Raw genomic sequence first — 22,863 nt, 5'->3', positions numbered from 1 at the left:
TCATTAGGTCTCCTCTCACACTACCCTAATGGAGAGGGTGATGGATACAGTACTGCTGGGTGAGAGTGGATGTCTGGGCACATCTGTAGTCTACAGTGATACCATGTGGAGTAGGTGGTTTGTTACATCCCTGCAGGGATGAGAGTCCCACTTGGCCTTCTCTGACATTGCCATGATGATGTGATTGGGGTTGGGGTACTATGTTACAGGCTCTCAATTCAGCCTTTGTCGCTGTGGGGAGGGGGGCATGATTTTTTTCTCTGGTGTTTCCTGGTATAGACTGGTTATTGTCTAAAAGTTTTCTGTCTTGCTAGGCTGCTTCTTTTCTGGTCCTTGGTCTAGAGAGAGCAGGTTTTTCATGGCCTGTATTTTGCTTGAGTCCCTTGGCATTTCCAGATTGCTGGCTTCTTCAGCACCTAGGCTGGGATATATGAAGACAAAATGTAACCCAGGGAACTCAACCCAGGGTCCTTTGTTGTAGTTGATAGAGTTTTCTTTTTAAATTTAATTTAATTTATTTTTTTATACAGCAGGTTCTTATTAGTTTTCCATTTTATACATATTAATGTATATATGTCAATTCTAATCTCCCAATTTATCACACTACCACCACCCCCCCTGCCACTTCCCCCCTTGGTGTCCATACATTTGTTCTCTACATCTGTGTCTCTATTTCTGCCCTGCAAACCAGTTCATCTGTACCATTTTTCTAGGTTCTACATATATGCGTTAATATACGACATTTGTTTTTCTCTTTCTGACTTTCTTCACTCTGTATAACAGTCTCAGTTTTCTAATAGTTTCTATCAGGGTTTCTTGTTCTATCTTTTTTTCTATCTCTCTCTCTTGTTTAATATGTATTTTCCAGCTGTTTTTCTCTCTGTGTTATACTCTGGGTAATTTCCTCAGATCTGTTTTCTAATTTACTACTAGTAGGTTGCTAGCTTTTCTCTTTCAGTACTTTAAACCTAGTACTATTACTTTTTTCTCTTCTTTTCAGAGTCTTATGTTTGTTTCACATATAATATCCATGGTTTTTAACTTTACTTAGCAGGAGGAATAGGGAAAAGTATGTCTACTTTGTCATTCTAGAGACAGAAATCCTTTCCTCTTTTATTTTTTTAATTCTCTGAAACAACTTGTAAAACATTTAGATTATTTGATTCTTGAACTCTTGTTAACATTCACCTGTAAAACTGCCTGAATTTTCTGTCTTTGTTACAGGAAAATGGTAAAGGTGCCAGTGGGTTGACTGTAGTTTATACTGAATATTTAACTATTTTAGTGTTTATTTGTCCTATTCAGATTTCCTGGTTTTTGTTGTTGTTAGTTTACATAATGATAATGTTGAATTTTCCTGTCTGTGAAAATGATTTACCTCAATGTTTATTAAAGTGAAGCTTTTTTTGAAAATTATTTTAGAATTTGTAAATGTATTTACCCCACTTTTATCTGACTTATTCCTAGTTACTTTACATTTTCACTGCAAATTGTTTGCCCTGGTGTAAATAGTTCTGTAAACAATTTTTAAGTGATTGCCCATTTTACTATTTTTGAAAGTATTTGCATAACTTTTTATGTAATTCTCTTATGCTTTTAAAAGCTCCCCTACATCTGTAGTTATATCCCCCTTTCATTCCTAATCTTGCTTATTTGTATTTTCTTGATCATTCTTGCTAGATGTTTGTATTTTTAGTCTTTTCAAAAACTAGTTTGTAATTTTGTTGGTCCTTCATATCTCTTTTCTTTTTCATTATTTTCTGCTTCTATATGTATTATTCCATTTCTTTTGCATTCTTTTGAAGACTAGTTTCTTTTCCTAGTTTTAAAAATGGGATGCCAGTCTTTTCACTTATTTCTAATACATCCATTTAAGGTATAAATCTCTCATAAAAATCACTTCAGCTGCATACTGCAACTTTTGGTATGTAGTGTTTTTGTCATTCATTGTATTTTTCAATTTTCATCCTTTTATTTTATTTTTTAAAGATTTATTATGTATTTATTTATTTAACTTATTTAATTTATTTTTGGCTCCGTCAGGTCTTAGTTGCAGCATGCGGGATCTTTGTTAAGGCATGTGGGATATTTCATTGCTGCATGTGGGCTCTTCGTTGTGGTGCATGGGCTTCTCTCCAGTTGTGGAGTGTGGGTTTTCTCTTCTCTAACTGTGGCATGAAGGCTCCAGGGTGCATGGGCTCTGTAGCTGTGGTGCAGGTCAGGGTGCATGAGCTATGTAGTGTGTGGCATCCAGGCTCTACTTGAGGCACATGAGCTCAGTAGTTGTGGTGTGTTGGTTTAGTTGCCTCATGGCATGTGGGATCTTAGTTCCCTGACCAGGGATCGAACCCACGTCCCCTGCATTGTAAGGTGGATCCTTTACCACTGGACCACCAGGGAAGTCCCTGTACTTTGCAGTTTTTAAAATGATTTCTTCTTTAATGTATAAATTATTTAGAAGTTTATCTTTCTTATATTGTATCTTTTTGTTATCTTTATTATTGCTTTCTGAATTTGTTTCTTTGTGGTCCCAAATTTGCATGGTAGTTTTGGGATCCTGCTGAGACTTTCCTGTGGTCTCTTATGTGGTCAGTTTTTGTTAATGTTACAAATATATTAAAAAAATAGAATGTTGGGCATATATATATATATATATATATCACACCAAAACAATATATGTATTTATTATTTAGATTTTGCTTGTCTTCATGTTCAAATCTTTAAATATTCATACAAATAATTTTTCTTCTTGATCTATCAGCACAGTTAAAGTCTCACATTATGATTATGAATTTGCCAATTCTTTTAATTCTGTCAAATATCTATATGTATATATATACAGAAGGACATTTTATTAGGTATATATAGATTTTAGACATATATTCTTGGTTCACTATTCCTTTTACTGAGTAAAATCTATTTTTAATATATTTATTTGCTTTATTTTTGTCTGATTCTATATTGCTATTTAAGCTTTCTTTCGGTTGGTATTTTCCTGGTATATTTATTTTCCATTATACTATTTTCAACCATTTTTAGTGTTTATGTTTAGTTGTACTTCCTATAAACAGGATATAGCCAGACTAACAAAAAAATATTTCTATCTCTGTTTCATTACGTGAGTTTACATTTATTGCACTTTTTATATAGTTAGATTTACTTTTATCATTTTATTTTGTTTTTATCCTATTGACCATACTTTTTATTTCCTTTTCTGTGACTCCTGCCTTCAATCTTATTGTATCTTATTTTTTCCCACCAATTCCACTTGTTTCCTTTTAACGGATACACTTAAATATTTTATGACTAGACAAGGACCTTAGAACACCTTAAATTGAGCTACCATTTCCCATCTTCTATTTCACTGATGACTGGTATTTTAGTTTCACTTTATCATTTACTCCCCCCATTAGATACTATTAATAATTATTAGTGTTAATTTTGTTTACAGTTAGCAAAACATCCTTGAATATTTTCTTGCCCTATTCTCTTTTTTATTGTGATAAAATATGTAAAATAAAATTTACCATTTTCATAATTTTTAGTGTACAATTCAGTGGCATTAAGTACATTCATAATGTGGTGCAATCTTTACCACTATTCATTTACAGAACATTTTCATCATACCTGTTGAAACTCTGTACCCATTAAAGAGTAACTCCTCATTGCCTTCTTCCTTCAGTGACTGGTAGCCTACATTATATATTCTGTCTTTATGAATTTGTCTATCTAGCTACCTCATATAAGTAGAATCATACAATATTTGTCCTTTGGTTTATTTTACTTAACATTACATTTTCAAGATTTATCTATTTTGTAGCATGTATCAGAAGTTCATTGTGTGTTGTCAGGAATAATTATGTGACTAAAAATGCTTTTTTTCCTTACATCAGTCAGGTGCAAACTTGGAATAACACCAAGGAGAGTTTTATGAAAGTTAAAGAGATTTATTATCCTCACAGGACCTGGAATAGGGAGGCACTGCCCTCCATGAAGGGGCCATGTGGGAGTAGCTTCAAGTGAATGGGGTCAGCCAAGCAGATGGGGAGCTGAAAGAGAGAAGGGAGGAGAGGAGAAGAGAAGAAAAACTAAGAGAAAAGTGGCAAATGACTTTATTGGGTTTAAGGTACAGTACACAAACAAAAGGTATGATGGGATTTCATTTATGTGACTGAACGTTGCTAAGTCAAAATCAGGGGAGGGCAAAAAGGGAAACTTGTGGTGGGGACCAGCTTTATAACACTGGGCCACCTTGTTGCATGGTCAGAGGGCTCACAGTTGGTTTGTGGGGATGTTGAGGCAGCAGAAAAATATGAAGTTTTAAAAATTTATAATGTGCATTCCTTTTTTCCCAGTTTTATTGAGATATAAGTGACATAACACAATTTAAATTTAAGATGTACATCATAATGATTTGATATATGTACATATTACAAAGTGATTACCACAGTAAGCTTTGTTAGCATCCATCACCTCACGTATTTTAAATTTTTTTTCTTGTGATGAGAAATTTTAGCATCTACTCTCTTAGCAACTTTTGAATATACAGTATGGTATTGTTAACCATATTATGTTGTACATTACATCTTCAGAACTTAATTATCTTGTAACTGAAAGTTTGTCCTTTTGTCCACCTTCACCCAAATAATAGTTTCTAAATAACTTTTCCAATTAAAAAAAATGTTTAAGACCAATTTAAGCATTTTTCCATCTCAGTTAGAATTATTGGCCAATCCCATATCTTTTTTTTTTAACATCTTTATTGGAGTATAATTGCTTTATAATGTTGTATTAGTGTCTGCTGTATAACAAAGTGGATCAGCTATATGTGTACATATATCCCTATATCCCCTCCCTCTTGCATCTCCCTCCCACCCTCCCTATCCTACCCCTCTAGGTGGTCACAAAGTTAATATTTTCTCCCATTCAGTAGGTTGTATTTTCGTTTTGCCAAAGGTTTCCTTTCAGGTGAAAAAGCTTTGAAGTTTAATTAGGTCCCATTTGTTTATTATTGCTTTTGTTTCTTTGCCTTAGGAGACAGATCCAAGAAAATATTGTTGTGATTTATGTCAAAGAGTGTTCTGCCTATGTTCTCTTCTAGGAGTTTTATGGTTTCCATTCTTACACTTAGCTCTTTAAACCATTTTCACTTTATTTTTGTACATGGTGTGAGGGAATGTTCTAATCTCATTGTTTTACATGTGGCTGGCCAGTTTTCCCAGCACCACTTTTTGAAGAGACTGTCTTTTCTCCATTGTATATTCTTGCCTTCTTTGTTGTAGATTACTTGATCATACGTGTGTGGGTTTATTTCTGGGCTCTCTATTCTGTTCCATTGATCTATGTGTTTGTGTTTGTGCTAGCACCATGCTGTTTGATTACTATAGCTTTTCAATATAGTCTGAACACTTGGAGGTTTATATATCCAGCTTTTTCTTTTTTTCTCAAGATTGCTGTGTCACTTGGGGTCTTTTATGGCTCTCTATTAATTTCAGAATTATTTGTTTTAGTTCTGTGAAAAATGACATGAGTATTTTGATAAAGATTGCATTGAATCTGTATATTGCTTTGGGTAATATGGCCATTTTAACAATATTCTTCCAATCCAAAGGTACAAAATATCTTTCCATTTCTTTGTATCATCTTCAATTTCCTTCATCAATGTTTTATAGTTTTCAGAGAATTTATCTTTCACCTCCTCGGTTAAGTTTATTCCTAGATATTTTATTCTTTTTGATGAAATTTTAACTGATATTTTCTTAACTCTCCCTTTCTGATACTGCATTATTAGTATATAGAAATAACAGTTTTCTGTATATTAATCTTGTATCCTGTAACCTTCTTGAATTTATTAGCTCTAATTTTTTTGGAGTGGGCAATTTAGGGTTCTCTGTATAAAGTATCATGTCCTCCTCAAATAGTGAGAATTGTAGCTCTTCCGTTCCAATTTGGATACCTTTTATTTCTTTTTCTTCTTTGATTGCTGTGGTTAGGACTTCCAGTTAAGATAATTTTTCTTGATTCAGCCTTTGCTTGGTTGCAGTAAACATTTGTTTTCCAGAGCTCCTTCAAAGTTGGTTTAGACAGATTCTGGTTGTTTTTTGTTTGTTTGTTTTGATGTTTCTGTGGGAGACTAAGAGCTTGGAGCTTCCTAGGTTGCCATTTTACTGACCTCTACCCCCATGCCTTTTACTCCCTTCTTTTGTTATTCCTATTAGGGCCTCTTGGCCTTCTGTCTCTTTTATTTTCTTTTATATTTTCTCATTGTTTATTTCTCTGTGCTGTTCTGGGGGTGATATCCTCAGATCTGTTTTCCAATTTAGTACCAGTAGGTTGATTGTTATTTTATCTCAGCATGTTAAAATTAATACTTCATTTTATTAACATTGGTTATTGCTGATGAGAAAATGTATGTCTGTTTATTGTCCCTTCTGAGATGATTGGATTTATTTTTTACTTCATCTCTGAATATTGTAAATATACCTATTAAAATACCTTTTGGGTTGCACTGTAATTCTCATTCTCAAAGAAAGGAATCCACTCATTTATTTTGGCTCTCATGTTACTTTCCTAGTATTATTTGTAATTTCTGACTATTAAGTTCTCCTGGGTGGGAGTTGTTTCTTTGAGATTTCCTCATGTACCCTGGATGTGGAGGCATCCTTAGGGGGCAGTTTTTCTTTTACTTCCTCTTGGAGCTTGCTGGTGCTGGTTCAGGATCAGTTTTGAAGTTAAATTCTTTTAACCTATGTGTGCAGTACAATTTTGAACTTGAATCAACAAAATCTTGTGGTTCTGGGTCACTGTTGATTTTAGCTCAGTGTGAGACTGAGACTGACTATCTGCTATATTCCCTGCAGCATCCTAGGTCAGTGGGTTTCATGCAGGAACCTCATTCTAGCTCCCAACTCCAACAGAATGTTCCCCCTGCTTGTTGATAAAATCCCAACTCCTACATACAGTCACTTCATTTTATTCATGGTAATTATATTTTTAAAGTCATTAGAAACACTGAATTTGTGAATACTGAACCATTGCTCCTTGAGGGAATACAGAGGTTTTTTTAAGCTTCTTGTCACAACATATTCATCAACTGATCAATACATAACCTTATTTTTTGTGTTTCTTTTTAAAGACATTGAACTCATGACCAATAGCACTATAATGCATGCCTGATCTAAGCTTATCTAATGTATGAAGTTCCTCTGTAAGGCACAGGACAACCTTCTTATTTTTACAAACATGAGACAGCACTTAAGCAGTATGCTTAGGGGCAATATTAAACAGCTCAATCACCAACAAAAAGCACAAAAAATATGAAAATCATGACAATAAACAGACCACAAAAATGACACTTGTTTACAGTATGAGACTTGAAACAAGAAAGCAGTGTTGATTTTTATGACCTCTGCTGGGAAAATATATGTCAGTGAGTAGGCAAATTCGCAGATACAGAATCTGCAAATGATGAGAATCAACTGTAACTAGTTCTCATACCTTTCCACTGGCTACTTGGTCTCAGCTTCTGCTCTCTCCTCTGGTTTTGAATTTCCTCTTCTCCTCTTCATTTCTGGAACTTGAGAGTCCCCACCAAAAAATATTTATTTATTTATTTATTTTTGGCTACATTGGGTCATAATTTCAGCACATCGGATCTTTCATTGCTTTGTGCGGGCTTCTCTCTGGTTGTGGTGCATGGGCTCCCTAGTTGTGGTGCACGGGCTCCAGAGCACATGGGCTCTGTAGTTGTGACATTCGGGCTTAGTTGCCCCGTGGCATGTGGGCTCTTAGTTCCCTGACCAGGGATCGAATGCACATCCCCTGCAATGGAAGGTGGATTCTTAACCACTGGACCACCAAGGAAGTCCAGAGAGTTTTGCTTGCTTTCTAGGTCTGTTGGATATTTTAAAAGGCACACACACACACACACACACACACACACACACACACACTCACTTGTTGCATTTTACTTAACATTTCTATGTGTTTGGATTAGGAGGAGGGTTTATTGGTTGAATCAATCTGACTTATTGAGTGGGTGCTTTATTTAAAAGAGTCAAAGTCATACACTCAAGGCTGAGAGAGCTAGAAGAGACCTTAAAGATTTTCTTGTTGGAGAGTTCTTAAGTTGGACCTCATGGCTTCTGGGAACTTGAGATTTTACAGATGTGTATATATATATATACATTTTTCTGGGAAGAAAATCTATATATTTTATCATACTCTCAACAAGTCTTTAAAATGCAAGAGCCACTGTTTGTCTAATTCTATTTTAATTTTTATCGGACATTTTCATTAGATGTTCATAGCAGTCTTATTAATAGTAGCAATGGCCCAATTTTAAAATAAAAATAGTTGGCATTTATAAAGTGATCTCTAGTTTTTAAAGTATGACATCTTAATCTCCCCAATAACCCTCTGAGGTAGACGATATTATAATTTTACATATAAACTGAAGGCAATCATAGTAGCTAGTAAGTAGTAAGGATTCTTTTAAATCAAGGCCCAGAGAGGCGAAGTAACTTGCCCATACCCACAAAGCTGATTAGTTCCAGAGCCAAAACTTAGAACTGCAGTCTTAGTGATCTTTCCACTACCTCATTCTGCCTTGGAAAAACACACAGCCCTACCAGGTGTTAATATGAGGATTCATTTAAGCTAATAAATTGTTAAGTGTAAAGGGATGCATATATTAAGGGAACAACTTTTTCTTAAACTGAAAGCAGCAAAAACCATCAAGCCTGGCAATCCCTTGGGCATTCCACTGTTTAATATGCTTAAGAAGTAGAAATGCATCCATCAGGTTTTGAGTCATAATGAAATTTGGCTAATTGAGTTTCATCCCAATTAAAATATGGGTGCAGTCTCTATTTCATTTATTTCTGCTCTGATTTTTTTCCTTCTACTAACTTTGGGATTTGTTCTTTTTTTCTAATTCCTTTAGGTGTAAGTTTAGGTTGTTTATTTGAGATTTTTCTTGTTTCCTGAGGTAAGCTTGCATTGCTATAAACTTCCCTCTTAGACCTGTTTTTTGCTACATCCCATAGATTTTGGATCATTGTATTTTTTGTTTTAATTTATAAATCTATTTTACCACTCCTTGGCTTTGATTGGAATTTTTAGTACATTCATGTTTAATTTAATATTAACAAGGTGGGATTTACTTCTACCATTTTGCTATTTATTTTTGGTGTGACTTGTATCTCTCTTATTCTTCTATTCTTCCACTATTGTCTTCTTTCATGTAAAAAAAGATTTTCTAGTAGACGATTTTAGTTTGTTGTTTATTTTACTATATATTTTCAGCTGTTTACTTATTGGATGTCCTGGGAAATACAATTGATATCTAACCTTAATAATGTAGGACACCTTAATACCAATTCTGTAATACATAAAAACTTTTCTCCAATATAGCTATGTTACCTCCCCTTTCTTTTGTGCTAATATTTTCATACAAATTATACTTTATACATTGTAATTTCATCAACATAGTTTTATAACTATTGCTATGCACAGTTATCTCTTGACTCATACATAAAAAGAAAAGAGTAACAAAATACATTTACTCTATCTTCTATATTTGCATATATTTCTCTTCCTGGTGGCATTCACTTTCTCATGTGGATCAAGTTACTGCTTAGTGTCCTTCGATTTTCACCTGGAAGACTCCCTTTAGTATTTATTGTAATGTACTTTTGCTAACAACAGATTCTTTCAGTTTCTGTTTATATGGGAATATCTTAATTTTCTCTTCATTTTTGAAGGTTAATTTTGACAGATATAGAGTATTTTTGATACTTTTTATTCCCCCCAGAACTTTGAATATGTCACTTCACTGTTTTTGGGCCTTTGTGCTTTCTGATGAAAAGTCAGTTGTTAATCTTATTGAGGCTCTCTCGTACATAATGAGTCAATTTTTCTACTTTTTAAGTTTCTCTTTCTTTTTCTTTCAGTAGTTTGTGATGTTTCTAGGTGTGTGTGTTTCTCAGTTTGTCTTCCTTAAAGTGTGTTGAGGTTGTTGGGAGTGCAGATTAATGTTTTTCATCAAATGTGGTAAATGTTATTTCTTTCCCTTTCTTTCTCTCCTCTTCTGGGATTCCCACTATGTGTGTAGTGTCACTCTTGTTGGTGTCCCACAGGTCTCTGAGGCTTTGTTGATGTTTCTTCATTCTCTTTTCTTTCTGTTTCATAGACTGGATTATCTCAATTGACCTGTCTTCAAGTTCACTGACTCTTCTGCCTGCTCAAATTTAATCTTAAGCCATTGTAGTAAAATTTTTATTTACTTATTATTGTACTTTTTTATATCTTTATTGGAGAATAATTTCTTTACAAAAATGTTGTGTTAGCTTCTGCTGTACAACAAACTGAATCAGCTATATGTATACATATATTCCCATATGCCCTCCCTCTTGCATCTCCCTCCCACCCTCCCTATCCCACCGCTCGAGGTGGTCAGAAAGCATCGAGCTGATCTCCCTGTGCTAAGCAGCAGCTTCCCACTAGCCATCCACTTTACGTTTGGTAGTGTATCTATATCAGTGCTACTCTCTCACTTTGTCCCAGCTTCCCCTTCCCCTGCGTGTCTGGAAGTCCATTCTCTACATCTGCATCTTTATTCCTGCCCCGCCATTACTTTCATCAGTACCGTTTTTTTAGATTCCATATATGTGCGTTAGTATACGGTATTTGTTTTTTCTTTCTGACTTACTTCACTCTGTATGACAGAGGCTAGGTCCACTCACCTCATTACAAATAACTCAATTACTTTGCTTTCTATGGCTGAGTAATATTCCATTGTATATATGTACCACATCTTCTTTATCCATTCATCTGTCAATGGACATTTAGGTTGCTTCCTGTACTGGCTATTGTAAATAGTGCTGCAATGAACATTGTAGTACGTGACTCTTTTTTAATTATGGTATTCTCAGGGTATATGCCTGGTAGTGAGATTGCTGGGTCGTATGGTATTCTATTTCTAGTTTTTTAAGGAACCTCCATACTGTTTTCCATAGTGGCTGTATCAATTTACATTCCCACCAACAGTTCAAGAGGGTTCCCTTTTCTGCATACCCTCTCCAGCATTTATTGTTTGTAGATTTTTTTGATCATGGCCATTCTGACCGATGTGAAGTGATACCTCATTGTGGTTTTGATTTGCATTTCTTTAATGATTAGTGATGTTGTGCATCTGTTCATATGTTTGTTGGCAATCTGTATGTCTTCTTTGGAGAAATGTCTCTTTAGTTCTTCCACCCATTTCTGGATTGGGTTGTTTGTTTTTTTGATACTGACCTGCATGAGCTGCTTGTATATTTTCGAGATTAATCCTTTGTCAGTTGCTTCATTTTCTAATATTTTCCCCCATTCTGAGGGTTGTCTTTTCGTCTTGTTTATGGTTTTCTTTGCTGTGCAAAAGTTTTAAGTTTCATTAGGTCCCATTTGTTTATTTTTGTTTTTACCTCCATTACTCTAGGAGGTTGGTCAAAAAGGGTCTTGCTCTGATTTATGTCATAGAGTGTTCTGCCTATGTTTTCCTCTAAGAGTTTTATAGTGTCTGGCCTTACATTTAAATCTTTAATCCATTTTGAGTTTATTTCTGTGTATGCTGTTAGCAAGGGTTCTAATTTCATTCTTTTACATGGAGATGTTCAGTTTTCCCAGCACCGTTTATTGAAGAGACTGTCTTTTCTTCATTGTATTTTCTTGCCTCCATTGTCAAAGATAAGGTGACCATATGTGTGTGGGTTTACCTCTGGGCTTTCTCTCCTCTTCCGTTGACCTATATTTCTGTTTTTGTGGCAGTACCATACTATCTTGATTACTGTACCTTTGTAGTATAGTCTGAAGACTGGGACCCTAATTCCTCCAGCTCCGTTTTTCTTTTTCAAGATTGCTTTGGCTATTCAGGATCTTTTGTGTTTCCATATGAATTGTAAAATATTTTGTTCTAGTTCTGTGAAAAATGGCGTTGGTAATTTGACAGAGATTGCATTGAATCTGTAGTTTGCTTTGGGTAGTATAGTCATTTTCACAATATTGATTCTTCCAATCCAAGAACATGGTATATCTCTCCATTTGTTTGTATCATGTTTGATTTCTTTCATCATATAGTTTTCTGCATACATGTTTTTGCCTCCTTAGGTAGGTTTATTCCTAGGTAATTTATTCTTTTTGTTGCAGTGGTAAATCGGAGTGTTTCTTTAATTTATCTTTCTGATTTTTCTTAGTTAGTATATAGGAATGCATATATACTAACAATGTGCATTAATTTTGTATCCTGCTACTTTTCCAAATTCATTGATTAGCTCTAGTAGTTTTCTTGTGGCACCTTTAAGATTTTCTATATATAGTTTCGTGTCATCTGCAAACAGTGACAGTTTTACTTCTTCTTTTCCAGTTTGGATTCTTTTATTTCTTTTACTTCTCTGATTGCTGTGGCTAAGACTTCCAAAGCTATGTTGAATAATATTGGTGAGAGTGTGCACTCTTGTCTTGTTCCTGATCTTAGAGGAAATGGTTTCAGTTTTTCACCATTGAGAATGACGTTGGCTGTGGGTTTGTCATATATGGCCTTTATTATGTTGTGTTTGGTTCCCTCTATGCCCAGTTTCTGGAGAGTTTTTATCACAAATGGGTATTGAAGTTTGTTGAAAGCATTTTCTGCATCTATTGAGATTGTCCTATGGCTTTTATCCTTCAGTTTGTTAATATGGTGTTTCACATTGATTGATTTGTGTATATTGAAGAATCCTTGCATTCCAGGGGGAATCCCGTCTTGCTCATGGTATATGATTCTTTTAATGTGCTGTTGGATTCTGTTTGTTAGTATTTTGTTGAGGATTTTTGCATCTATGTTTATCAGTGATATTGGCCTGTAATTTTCTTTTTTCATGACATCTTTGTCTGGTTTTGGTATTGGTGTGATGGTGGCTTCAAAGAATGAGTTTGGGAGTGGTCGTCCCTTTCCTGTATTTTGGAAGAGTTTGAGAAGGATGGATATTAACTCTTCTTTAAATTTTTAATAGAATTTGTCTGTGAAGCCACCTGGTCCTCCACTTTTGTTTGTTGGAAGATTTTTAATCACAGTTTCAATTTCAGTGCTTTTGAGTGGTCTGTTTGTATTTTCGATTTCTTCCTGATTCAATCTTGGAAGGTTTTGCTTTTCTAAGAATTTGTCCATTTCTTCCAGGTTGTCCATTTTATTGGCACATAGTTGCTTGTAGTAATCTCTCATGATCCTTTGTATTTCTGTGGCGTCATTTGTTACTTCTTTTTCATTTCAAATTCTGTTGATGAGTCTTCTCTCGTTTTACCCTGATGAGTGCAGCTAATGGTTTATCAATTTTGTTCATCTTCTCAAAGAACCAGCTTTTAGTTTTATTGATCTTTACTATTGATTCCTTGTACTATTTTTTTTTTTTTTTTTGGTACGCGGGCCTCTCACTGCTGTGGCCTCTCCCGTTGCGGAGCACAGGCTCCGGATGCGCAGGGTCAGCGGCCATGGCTCACGGGCCCAGCCACTCCGCGGCATGTGGGATCCTCCCGGACCAGGGCACAAACCTGCGTCCCCCGCATCGGCAGGCGGACTCTCAACCACTGCGCCACCAGGGAAGCCCTCCTTGTACTTTTTAACTACAGAAGTTTTAATTGGCTCTTTTAAAAATATCTCCAACACTCTATTTTTATTTTTTATTTGGTGACACATCATTCTTATTCTCTCCTTTAGTTATTAGGCATGGTTTAGTTTAATTCTTTGAACATATTTAAAATAGCTAATTCAAAATCTTTTTTTTTTTTTGAAAGTCCAATGTCTGGGCTTCCTCCTGAATAGTTTCTATTGATAACCTGTTTTTTTTCTTTTTTTTTTTAACATCTTTATTGGGGTACAATTGCTTTACAATGGTGTGTTAGTTTCTGCTCTATAACAAAGTGAATCAGTTATATATATACATATGTTCCCATATGTCCTCCCTCTTGCGTCTCCCTCCCTCCCACTTTCCCTATCCCACCCCTCCAGGCTGTCACAAAGCACCGAGCTAATATCCCTGTGCCATGCGGCTGCTTCCCACTAGCTATCTACCTTACTACGTTTGTTAGTGTGTGTATGTCCATGACTCTCTCTCGCCCTGTCAAAGCTCACCCTTCCCCCTCCCCATATCCTCAAGTCCGTTCTCCAGTAGGTCTGCGTCTCTATTCCCGTCCCACCCCTAGGTTCTTCATGACATCCTTTTTTTTCTTAAATTCCATATATATGTGTTAGCATACGGTATTTGTCTTTTTCTTTCTGACTTACTTCACTCTGTATGACAGACTCTAGGTCTATCCATCTCATTACAAATAACTCAATTTCGTTTCTTTTTAAGGCTGAGTAATATTCCATTGTATATATGTGCCACATCTTCTTTATCCATTCATCCGATGATGGGCACTTAGGTTTTTTCCATCTCTGGGCTATTGTAAATAGAGCTGCAATGAACATTTTGGTACATGACTCTTTTAGAATTGTGGTTTTCTCAGGGTATATGCCCAGTAGTGGGATTGCTGGGTCATATGGTAATTCTATTTGTAGTTTTTTAAGGAACCTCCATACTGTTCTCCATAGTGGCTGAACCAATTCACATTCCCACCAACAGTGCAAGAGTGTTCCCTTTTCTCTACACCCTCTCCAGCATTTATTGTTTCTAGATTTTTTGATGATGGTCATTCTGACTGGTGTGAGATGATATCTCATTGTAGTTTTGATTTGCATTTCTCTAATGATTAATGATGTTGAGCATTCTTTCATGTGTTTGTTGGCATTCTGTATATCTTCTTTGGAGAAATGTGTATTTAGGTCTTCTGCCCATTTTTGGATTGGGTTGTTTGTTTTTTTGTTATTGAGCTGCATGAGCTGCTTGTAAATTTTGGAGATTAATCCTTTGTCAGTTGCTTCATTTGCAAATATTTTCTCCCATTCTGAGGGTGGTCTTTTGGTCTTGTTTATGGTTTCCTTTGCTGTGCAAAAGCTTTGAAGTTTCATTAGGTCCCATTTGTTTATTTTTGTTTCCATTACTCTAGGAGGTGGGTCAGAAAGGATCTTGCTGTGATTTATGTCATAGAGTGTTCTGCCTATGTTTTCCTCTAAGAGTTTGATAGTTTCTGGCCTTACTGTTTTTCTTCTTGAGTATGGGGCAGTATTCTCTGTGTGACTCCTAATTTCTTGTTCAGAAGGGTACATTTAGAAAAATATAATGTGACAACTCTGAAAATTAGATCCTGTCTCCCTCCCAGGGTTTGTTATAAGTGACTCTTATTGTTCTTTGTTTTTTGACCTCCTGGACTATATTTGTCTTAAAGTCTGTACTTTTTGTTGTGTGAAGCCACTGAAGTCTTTGATAGCTTAGCTTAGTGTTCTGCTAATGATTGGACAGTGATTTTATTAAACAATTTTAACCAGTAAGTCTCCCAGCTTTTGCTGAAAGGCTTTGTGTGTGTTTTAAGGCATGCCTTCAACATTTGGGCAGTAAATTTACAATGCTGCCTTACCATTCTCTCCTTGCTTGTACAGGGCCTCAAATTCAGGCAGAAGAGAGAGATTAAGGCCTTTTCAAGTCTTCTGTGGGCAAACACACAACCCAGAGTGTGCATATATTTCTTTGCATGTATGTGTCTTTCTAGATTTCTTGGAATAGTTTTCAGCTTTGCAAAGACCCCTATGCGTATGTCTTTCTCTAATTTGTCATTCTTTTTTTTTTCTTAGCAGGTGTTTTGTTCAGCCACTTTATAAGTCCAATTTGTACATCACTTCAGGTCACCACAATCTTAAACAATTTCAGATGATTGTTTTTGTAAATGCTCCAATGGCAGCATAGTTTACACAGAATGAACTTTGCATTAAGAGAAGCAAAGACAAACTCTAAGAATGGAGCTTTCTGTACCTGTCAGACTGGACAAATAGTAATCATTCTCTGAGAGTGGGGCCTTGTGAACCTCCAACCCGGTTCTGCCCTCTCCAGTGGCTGCTAAACTGTTGGTTTTCCTAGATACTGTAGTTGTGAGGCTGTTGGTTTTTAGCGTTATTGCAGAGATTGCAGAGCTGGAAAGAAGGTGATTTGATTAGGATAACTTAATATATCACAAAATTCACTGTTTTTATAAAGATTCACTCTTTTGTCTTGAATATACAACCCTTAGATTGTTAAGCTTTAGTTAATTTATATAGTACTTGTGATATATATATATGAGACAAAATACTTGGATCCAGAATATATAAAGAAATTTTATAGCTCAATAATAAGAAAATAAACAACTCAATCATAAAACAAGCAAAAATTTGAACAGACCCTTTATAAGAAAAATTATTACAAATGTCCAATAAGTACATGATAAGATACTCAGCACCATTAGTCATCAGGAAAATGCAAATTAAAACTGTAGTGAAATACCACTACACACCCATTAGAATGGCTAAAATTAAAATTAAGAAGTAAATAACCAGATGCTGGAAAGTATGTGGATCAACTGAAATTCTCATACATTGTTGATAAGAATACAAAATGGTACAACGGCTTTGGAAGACAGTTTAACCTTTTCTTATATAGTTTAATATACATTTACCAACTAACTGTAAAACACATTCATTGAGCTCCTAGGGTGCACTCCTTGGGAGAAGTGAAAACATATGTCTCAGAAAGAATTTTACATGAGTGTTTATAGCAGTTTTTATTCATAATAGTGAAAGGCTAGAAACATCACAAAAGTCCCTGAATAGATGAATGAATGAATTATGGTATATTTACACAATAGGATACTACTTAGTAACAAAAAGAATGAATTACTGATTCATGAATTACCAAGACATCCTGCAGACTTAAATAAGTTGGAAATAAAAGAGGATATTCCGTATGATTCTGTAGAAAACTATAGTGATAGAAACCAAATTGGGATCTATATAATATGAATTAGTTAACTAATCGATCCCGTTTATATTCTGCCTCATTCCCTGGAAGCTTCAATTGCCTAAAAGGCCCTATCCAACTACATTCTAAAATGAGCTAGGAAAAGATGAGGGAAAAGCATCATAGAAGACACACGGATAAATAAGAAGGTGATTGAGGGAGAACTGACAAAGATAGCTTGAAAAATTATGAGATAGTGGCCTTGTGGGTGGGGGTGGGGCAGTATCAGGGGGGATATAAGGATGAATTTACATGGTTTGGAGTGGTGCAGCGAATTTTAGGACGATAAAGAAATAAATGTCCCATCCATGATAAGCATTTCTAGGTTATGTGTTGATTCTTTGTAGTCAAGAAGTCACCCAACACATTAATCTAAAATATATGTCTTTCCTGGCATTTCCCTCAGTACAGAGGCCAAATAAATGAGATCTTCTTTCCATGAAGAGCTGTTAATTTGTGTTTGTATTTTCGTGCATGTGATTTGCTTCATGGTCTCATTTTTTGGGTTTGTTTATAAGGTGAGGATAGTAATACCTACCTTTAGGTACTTGGGAAGAGTAAATGAAAAGTGTTTGTGCAAAGTCCTTCATAAACATTTTCAGGCTCTGTGCAGATGTAAGGTAGTGTTTGGAAGTCCAAGAAATCTGGAGAAGAGTGTTGGTGCAAATAATGAGAAAGGGAATGAATATAACTCCTTTCTCACTCCATGCCTTTACTTACAAAATACTATAAATGTTGAAAATCATAATATTTGTGGTTTCTAAAATGTTCATATAATTCTAAATGAGGAGTGATTTATAACTGTACCTTGCTCAGCTCAATTTACGAAATCCTGGTATTTGTGAAAGGACAGTACAATGAATATCATATTTAATTTCCCTGAGTAAAACAGAGCACATGGGAAACTCTGGCCTTGCATTTTTTTTGCTGCTGGCCAAAGAGGCCAGAGAAAAGTTTTCCAGATATGGAGGCAGTTTTGTGTTCTCTTTGCTGATGAAATGTGGAAGGCAGGGTGTGCATGCTCCTCTCACATTTATATGGCCTGATTTGAAGTGGAAAATGTGATTCTAAAATGTGGAAATTTGAAAACGAATGGTAACCTGGTCTGCAGTCTCCAATCTCTGTAAAGTATTATTATTATTGTTATTATTGCCAATTATGTGTTCAGAGGGTCAAGGATCTAAATACTAAAAATAAGTACTCCTGAAAATGGGACATAGGCAAGAAGGTAATAAAATTCTTGGCATGTTTATCTGCTCCAGACAAATGCCTAAGCATGTTTTATTGTTTTTAACCATGATAGCCTAACCATGATAACTTTTCATTGAAAGAACTGTTGTTTGCATTGTCTCCCTTTCTGTTAGAGTGAGAGCAGAAACTTTCAGTAGCTTGTATATCTGATAGATATGAAGGTGGAGGATGATGAAGCTAAGGAGTGAAAGAAGAAATAGGAAAAGGGGACCAAAAATTACCAAGAAGCTTGATCTTTCGTAGAATATGGTCTTAATGTGTTACTTTAGTTGGTGACAGCAGTGCTCCTCAAACTCTAAAGAGCATATGAATCCCCTAGGGATTATATAAAAATGCAGTTTCTGATTTTGTAGGTCTGGGGTGTGACCTGGGAATGTGTATTTCTATCAAGCTCCCAGGTGATGATGATACTGCTGGCCTGAGAACCACTCTTGGCATAGCAAGATTGGAGGTTTGGCTGGATATACCGGTGAATGTCATATTTTATAAATTTCAATAAGGATAATTTGTCAAAAGGGTAGCTAATTATGATTTAATTTTATATCATCATTAAACTTCTGTGTAATAAAATTCAAAATCATTGACCAAAAATAAAAACATCTGTCTGACCATACCACCCTCAATTTTTCATCAATTATCTCCTTATTTTAGGTCCCTTAGTGCATACTCTGTGAGCAAGTTAAATTTGTCCCTCTGCCAGATAGTATCTTAACCCAGGCTGCCATCTGGTTAATGTGTAAAATGTCCAGCTGTTACTACCTATGCTGTCATGGGAAATGCCCTAGAGATGCAGACAGACCACCGGGCTTCTAGTTACAGCTCTTCCAGATAGCTCTGGAACCTGGAGCTATTTTTTTCTTTGTACAATTATTGTGGATATTTCTTTGGTAGAGGTAAGAAAACGTCTAGTCCATTGTCCATAATAGGCACTCAATAAAGCTTAAGGAGACTCTCTTAGGAGCACAACTAAGTAGCTTTAGGTCTTACAGGCTTTGGGTAGAACAGGTCATATAGGCCAGGGATTGAATATGAAACATGTACCATGACTTAAACAAAGGACTTCACTAAGCTGCCCTACTTCATCTTTAATGTGTGGTTTTAGTTGCTCAGATTTTCTACTGAAGGTCTGGTCTTTGGTTTAACGTCTTGCAATGCAATTTGCTATCTGCTAGGAGCACTTCCCTTTGTTTTTCTCCTGTCTGCTCTAACAGAGATGAGGAAATCAGACAAAAGGCAGCAGTATTGACCATTTCTCCTGTTTCCCTTCCTTTACAGATTACTCCTCTGCTGTTCAGAAATTTTCCCAAACGTTGCAGTCCTTTCAGTTTGATTTCATTGGAGACACTCTGACTGATGACGAGATTAACATTGGTAAGTCTTCAGCTACATATGGCCATGTGCCTCTCATAGCAGGTCTGAGAAAAAGCAGCCTCCTTGGTCTGTGGGTATAGAAAACTTGGGCATCTTTAATCCCTGTTGTCCCCTGTTGTGCCAAGCTCCTGGGAGGCTGCTTAAGAAACATAAAGAAACATTCCCTTGTAGTCCCATTTCCTACTCACACAAAAGCAATCAAAAGATATCCCTTAAACCTCCACTGAGGTCTTTGACTCTGTCTGCAGGGGAATTTTTCTTTAAAGAATCTAACCCATGAAAATAGATGTTTTTGTGAAGGATAAAGAGTGATTTTTTTTTGTTTTTTATCGCAAAATAATTTAGAGTAAGGTTCTTCTAAGGAACAAATTCCCCAAGAAAGTTTAAAATTAGCATTTATATATGTACAGCTTTTAAGGCAACAGGAGATTTGGCATCTCTCTTTGGGAGCTGAACTTAATAACTCGCTTTGTGAGCTGCATGATGTTGGACAAGATATTTCCTCTCTCTGAGCCTGAGTCTTGTCCTCTGTAAAATGTGGTTAATATTTATCTCTCAAGGATGTTACAATTAGGAGATTGAACAGTGGAAGTAAGAACTTTGTGTTTGTTATGAAGTTAATTATGGCCCTTGGGCCAATCTTCTCTGCCACATTTTTTTGTAAATAAAGTTTTGTTGGAACACAGACTTAACTGGAACACAGTTAAATATTGTCTGTGGGTGATTTTGTAGTACAACGGCAGCATTGAGTAGTAGTGGCAGAGACTGCATGACTTTCAAAGCCTCAAATATTTGCCCTCTGGCCATTGGAAAAAAAAGTTTGGTAACCACTGAGTTAATTGTCGTGGTCCGAACGTGCATTGGAAAAGAATTTCCAGACACAGGGCAGAATGTAAAGAAGGTAGAATTTATTAGAGGGAAAGGTCGCTGCCAGAACGGCAGCCCGACTTCCTAGTAGTCTGGGAGAGTCGAGCCGGAACATGTGCTATTGATCAGTTTTTATAGCCAGAAAACAAAGGAATGGTCCGAGGTGAAAATTTCATTTACTTATTGGTCGAGGCACATATACCTTCCTTCTATAGGGTGCGAGTGAGGCAGGGCATATGCCTTTCCTTATTTGGGACAGGTCCAGTTGCCCAGGTGGGCGTCGCCCAGGTGGGCTCAGGAATTTTGTAACCACCCTGACATGGTGGGGAGGGAGACTAAGAGTCGGGTAGGGGGTGTAACGCTGAAACTTTTTCAGGCAGGGTTGTCCTTTGTCCTTGAAGCACCATTGTCCTTGCAGTACCACATTAAAGAGTTAGTGTAAAGCATTTGCTAGATGAGAGCACAGAAATAGTGTGAACGATCTAATGTCACCAAAACAATTATATTTATGAGCCCAAGAACTAAAATATAAAATGTATTATTATTATATTAAATGCTCTTTGCAGTAAATATGAATAATATATAAAAGTATAAAGTTACCTGTAATAATAAGATATTTCAGCACAGAAGCAATGTATTGGATGTATTGGCATATTGTCTTTTAACTCTCTTTTGTACATGTATCTGTTTTGTGTATGTGTAATTTAGTTCATACTAAATACATAATTTTATCTAATTTCAACCTGACATTTCATCAAGTATTTTCTCATGTCATTTAAAAATTTTCATAAGCTTCATTGCATGGGGCAAGGACATTGTTTTGTTCATTACTATTTCCCTAGCATGTAGAGGAGTACCTAGCATATAGTAGATGCTCAATACATGTTTGTTGAATGAATGAGTAATGGATGCATTTGAGTTTCATTATTATAGGAGCTATACTTTATATACTCTTCAACTGTTGTTAGAAATTTAGCTTTTTTCCAATTTTTCATGTTTATAAATCACACTGCAATGAGTATTTTTATGAGGTTGATGACTGATGTTTTGGATAAATGTGGCAGTGTAACTAGTGAGGCAGACATTTGCATTTGCATTATTTCTTTATTCACTCCACTTCATTCTACTTCTGCAAATCTATCTTGGTCTAAGGGCATGGCTTATTTAAAAGTTAATATTGTGAGAGTCAGATAGTCCAAGTTTGAACTCTAGCTTTGCAGCTTATTAGCTGTGTTATCTTGGAAAGTGACTTCACCTCTCTGAGTGTTACATTTCTCATCTGTAATATGGGGTTGAGGTGATCAATGCCATGTGTGCACAGTGCCTAAATAAATGTTAGCTATTTAATCATTATTATTTTAATCATTATTATTAATATAAGGTTTTGTTACTTTGTACCTTGCAATGGACTGAATGTTTTTGTGTCTTCCACAAATTCATATGTTGAAATTCTAACCTCCAATGTGACGGTATTAGGAGGTGGGGCCTTTGGGAGGTAATTAGGTCATGAAGGTGGAGCCCTCATGGATGGGACCCTTATAAAAGAGACTCCAGAAAGCTCTCTCACCCTCTTTGCATCATGTGAGGATACAGTGAGAAGTTGGAAGTCTGCAACCTGGAAGAGAGCTCTCAGGAGAACCTGACCTTGATCTCAGACTTCTAGCCTCCAGAGCTGTGCAAAATAAATTTCTGTTGTTTATAAGCCACACAGTCTATGGTATTTTGCTATAGTGTCCTGAACTCAGTTAAACACAAATTGGTACTGAGAAGTCCGGGGTGCTGCTATAACAAACACCTAAAAATGTGGAAGTGGCTTTGGAACTGGGTAATGGGCAGAAACTGAAGGAATTTTGAGGTGCATGACAGAGAAAGTCTAGATTGCTGTGAATGGAATTTTAAAGGTGATTCTGGCAAGAGCTCTGAAAGAAGAAAGAGTGATAGGAAAAGCTTCAGTCTTCTTGGAGAATACCTAAGTAATCATGGACAGAATATTGGTAGAAATATAGATGGTAGAGTCCATTTTGAGGAGGTCTCAGACAGAGAGGAGGAACATGTTATGGGACAATGGAGAAAGGTGATCCTTGTTATAGAGAGGCAAATAATTAGGCTGCACTGTTTGTGTTCTAGTGTTTTTTTGGAAGGTGAAACTTGCAAGCAATGAAATTGGATATTTGGCTAATGTGGTTTCTAAGCAAGTGTTAAAGGAGTGGCTTGGTTTACCCTGACTGCTTATACTAAAATGTCAGAGGAGAGAAATGAAGAGAAGGTGAAATTTTTAAGCAAAAAGGAACCAGAACTTAAAGATTCATCCATATTACAAAAAATGAGAAAGTGTATTTGGAAGAAAGCACTAAAGGTATGGTAGACGTACTATTTGATAAGGAGATTAATGTGGGTGTGAACCATGGATTTAATCAACTATCTCAACAAA

At 35.9% G+C, this 22,863-nt stretch overlaps 1 protein-coding gene across 1 annotated transcript in view; it reads left to right on the top strand.

Moving 5' to 3' along the window:
* OPHN1 (oligophrenin 1) overlaps positions 1 to 22,863 on the top strand; it is a 606,300-nt gene that overhangs the window by 192,797 nt on the left and 390,640 nt on the right. Inside the window, exon 3 of the mRNA XM_029240840.1 lies at positions 19,470 to 19,565. Coding sequence (XP_029096673.1) covers positions 19,470 to 19,565 — 96 coding nt within the window. The remainder of the gene's footprint in view (positions 1 to 19,469; positions 19,566 to 22,863) is intronic.

This window comes from Monodon monoceros, unplaced genomic scaffold (assembly GCF_005190385.1).
Source record: "Monodon monoceros isolate NGI ecotype Baffin Bay Population unplaced genomic scaffold, NGI_Narwhal_1 Super_Scaffold_22, whole genome shotgun sequence".
NCBI lineage: Eukaryota > Metazoa > Chordata > Mammalia > Artiodactyla > Monodontidae > Monodon > Monodon monoceros.
This window is presented reverse-complemented; position numbering and strand designations above follow the sequence as displayed.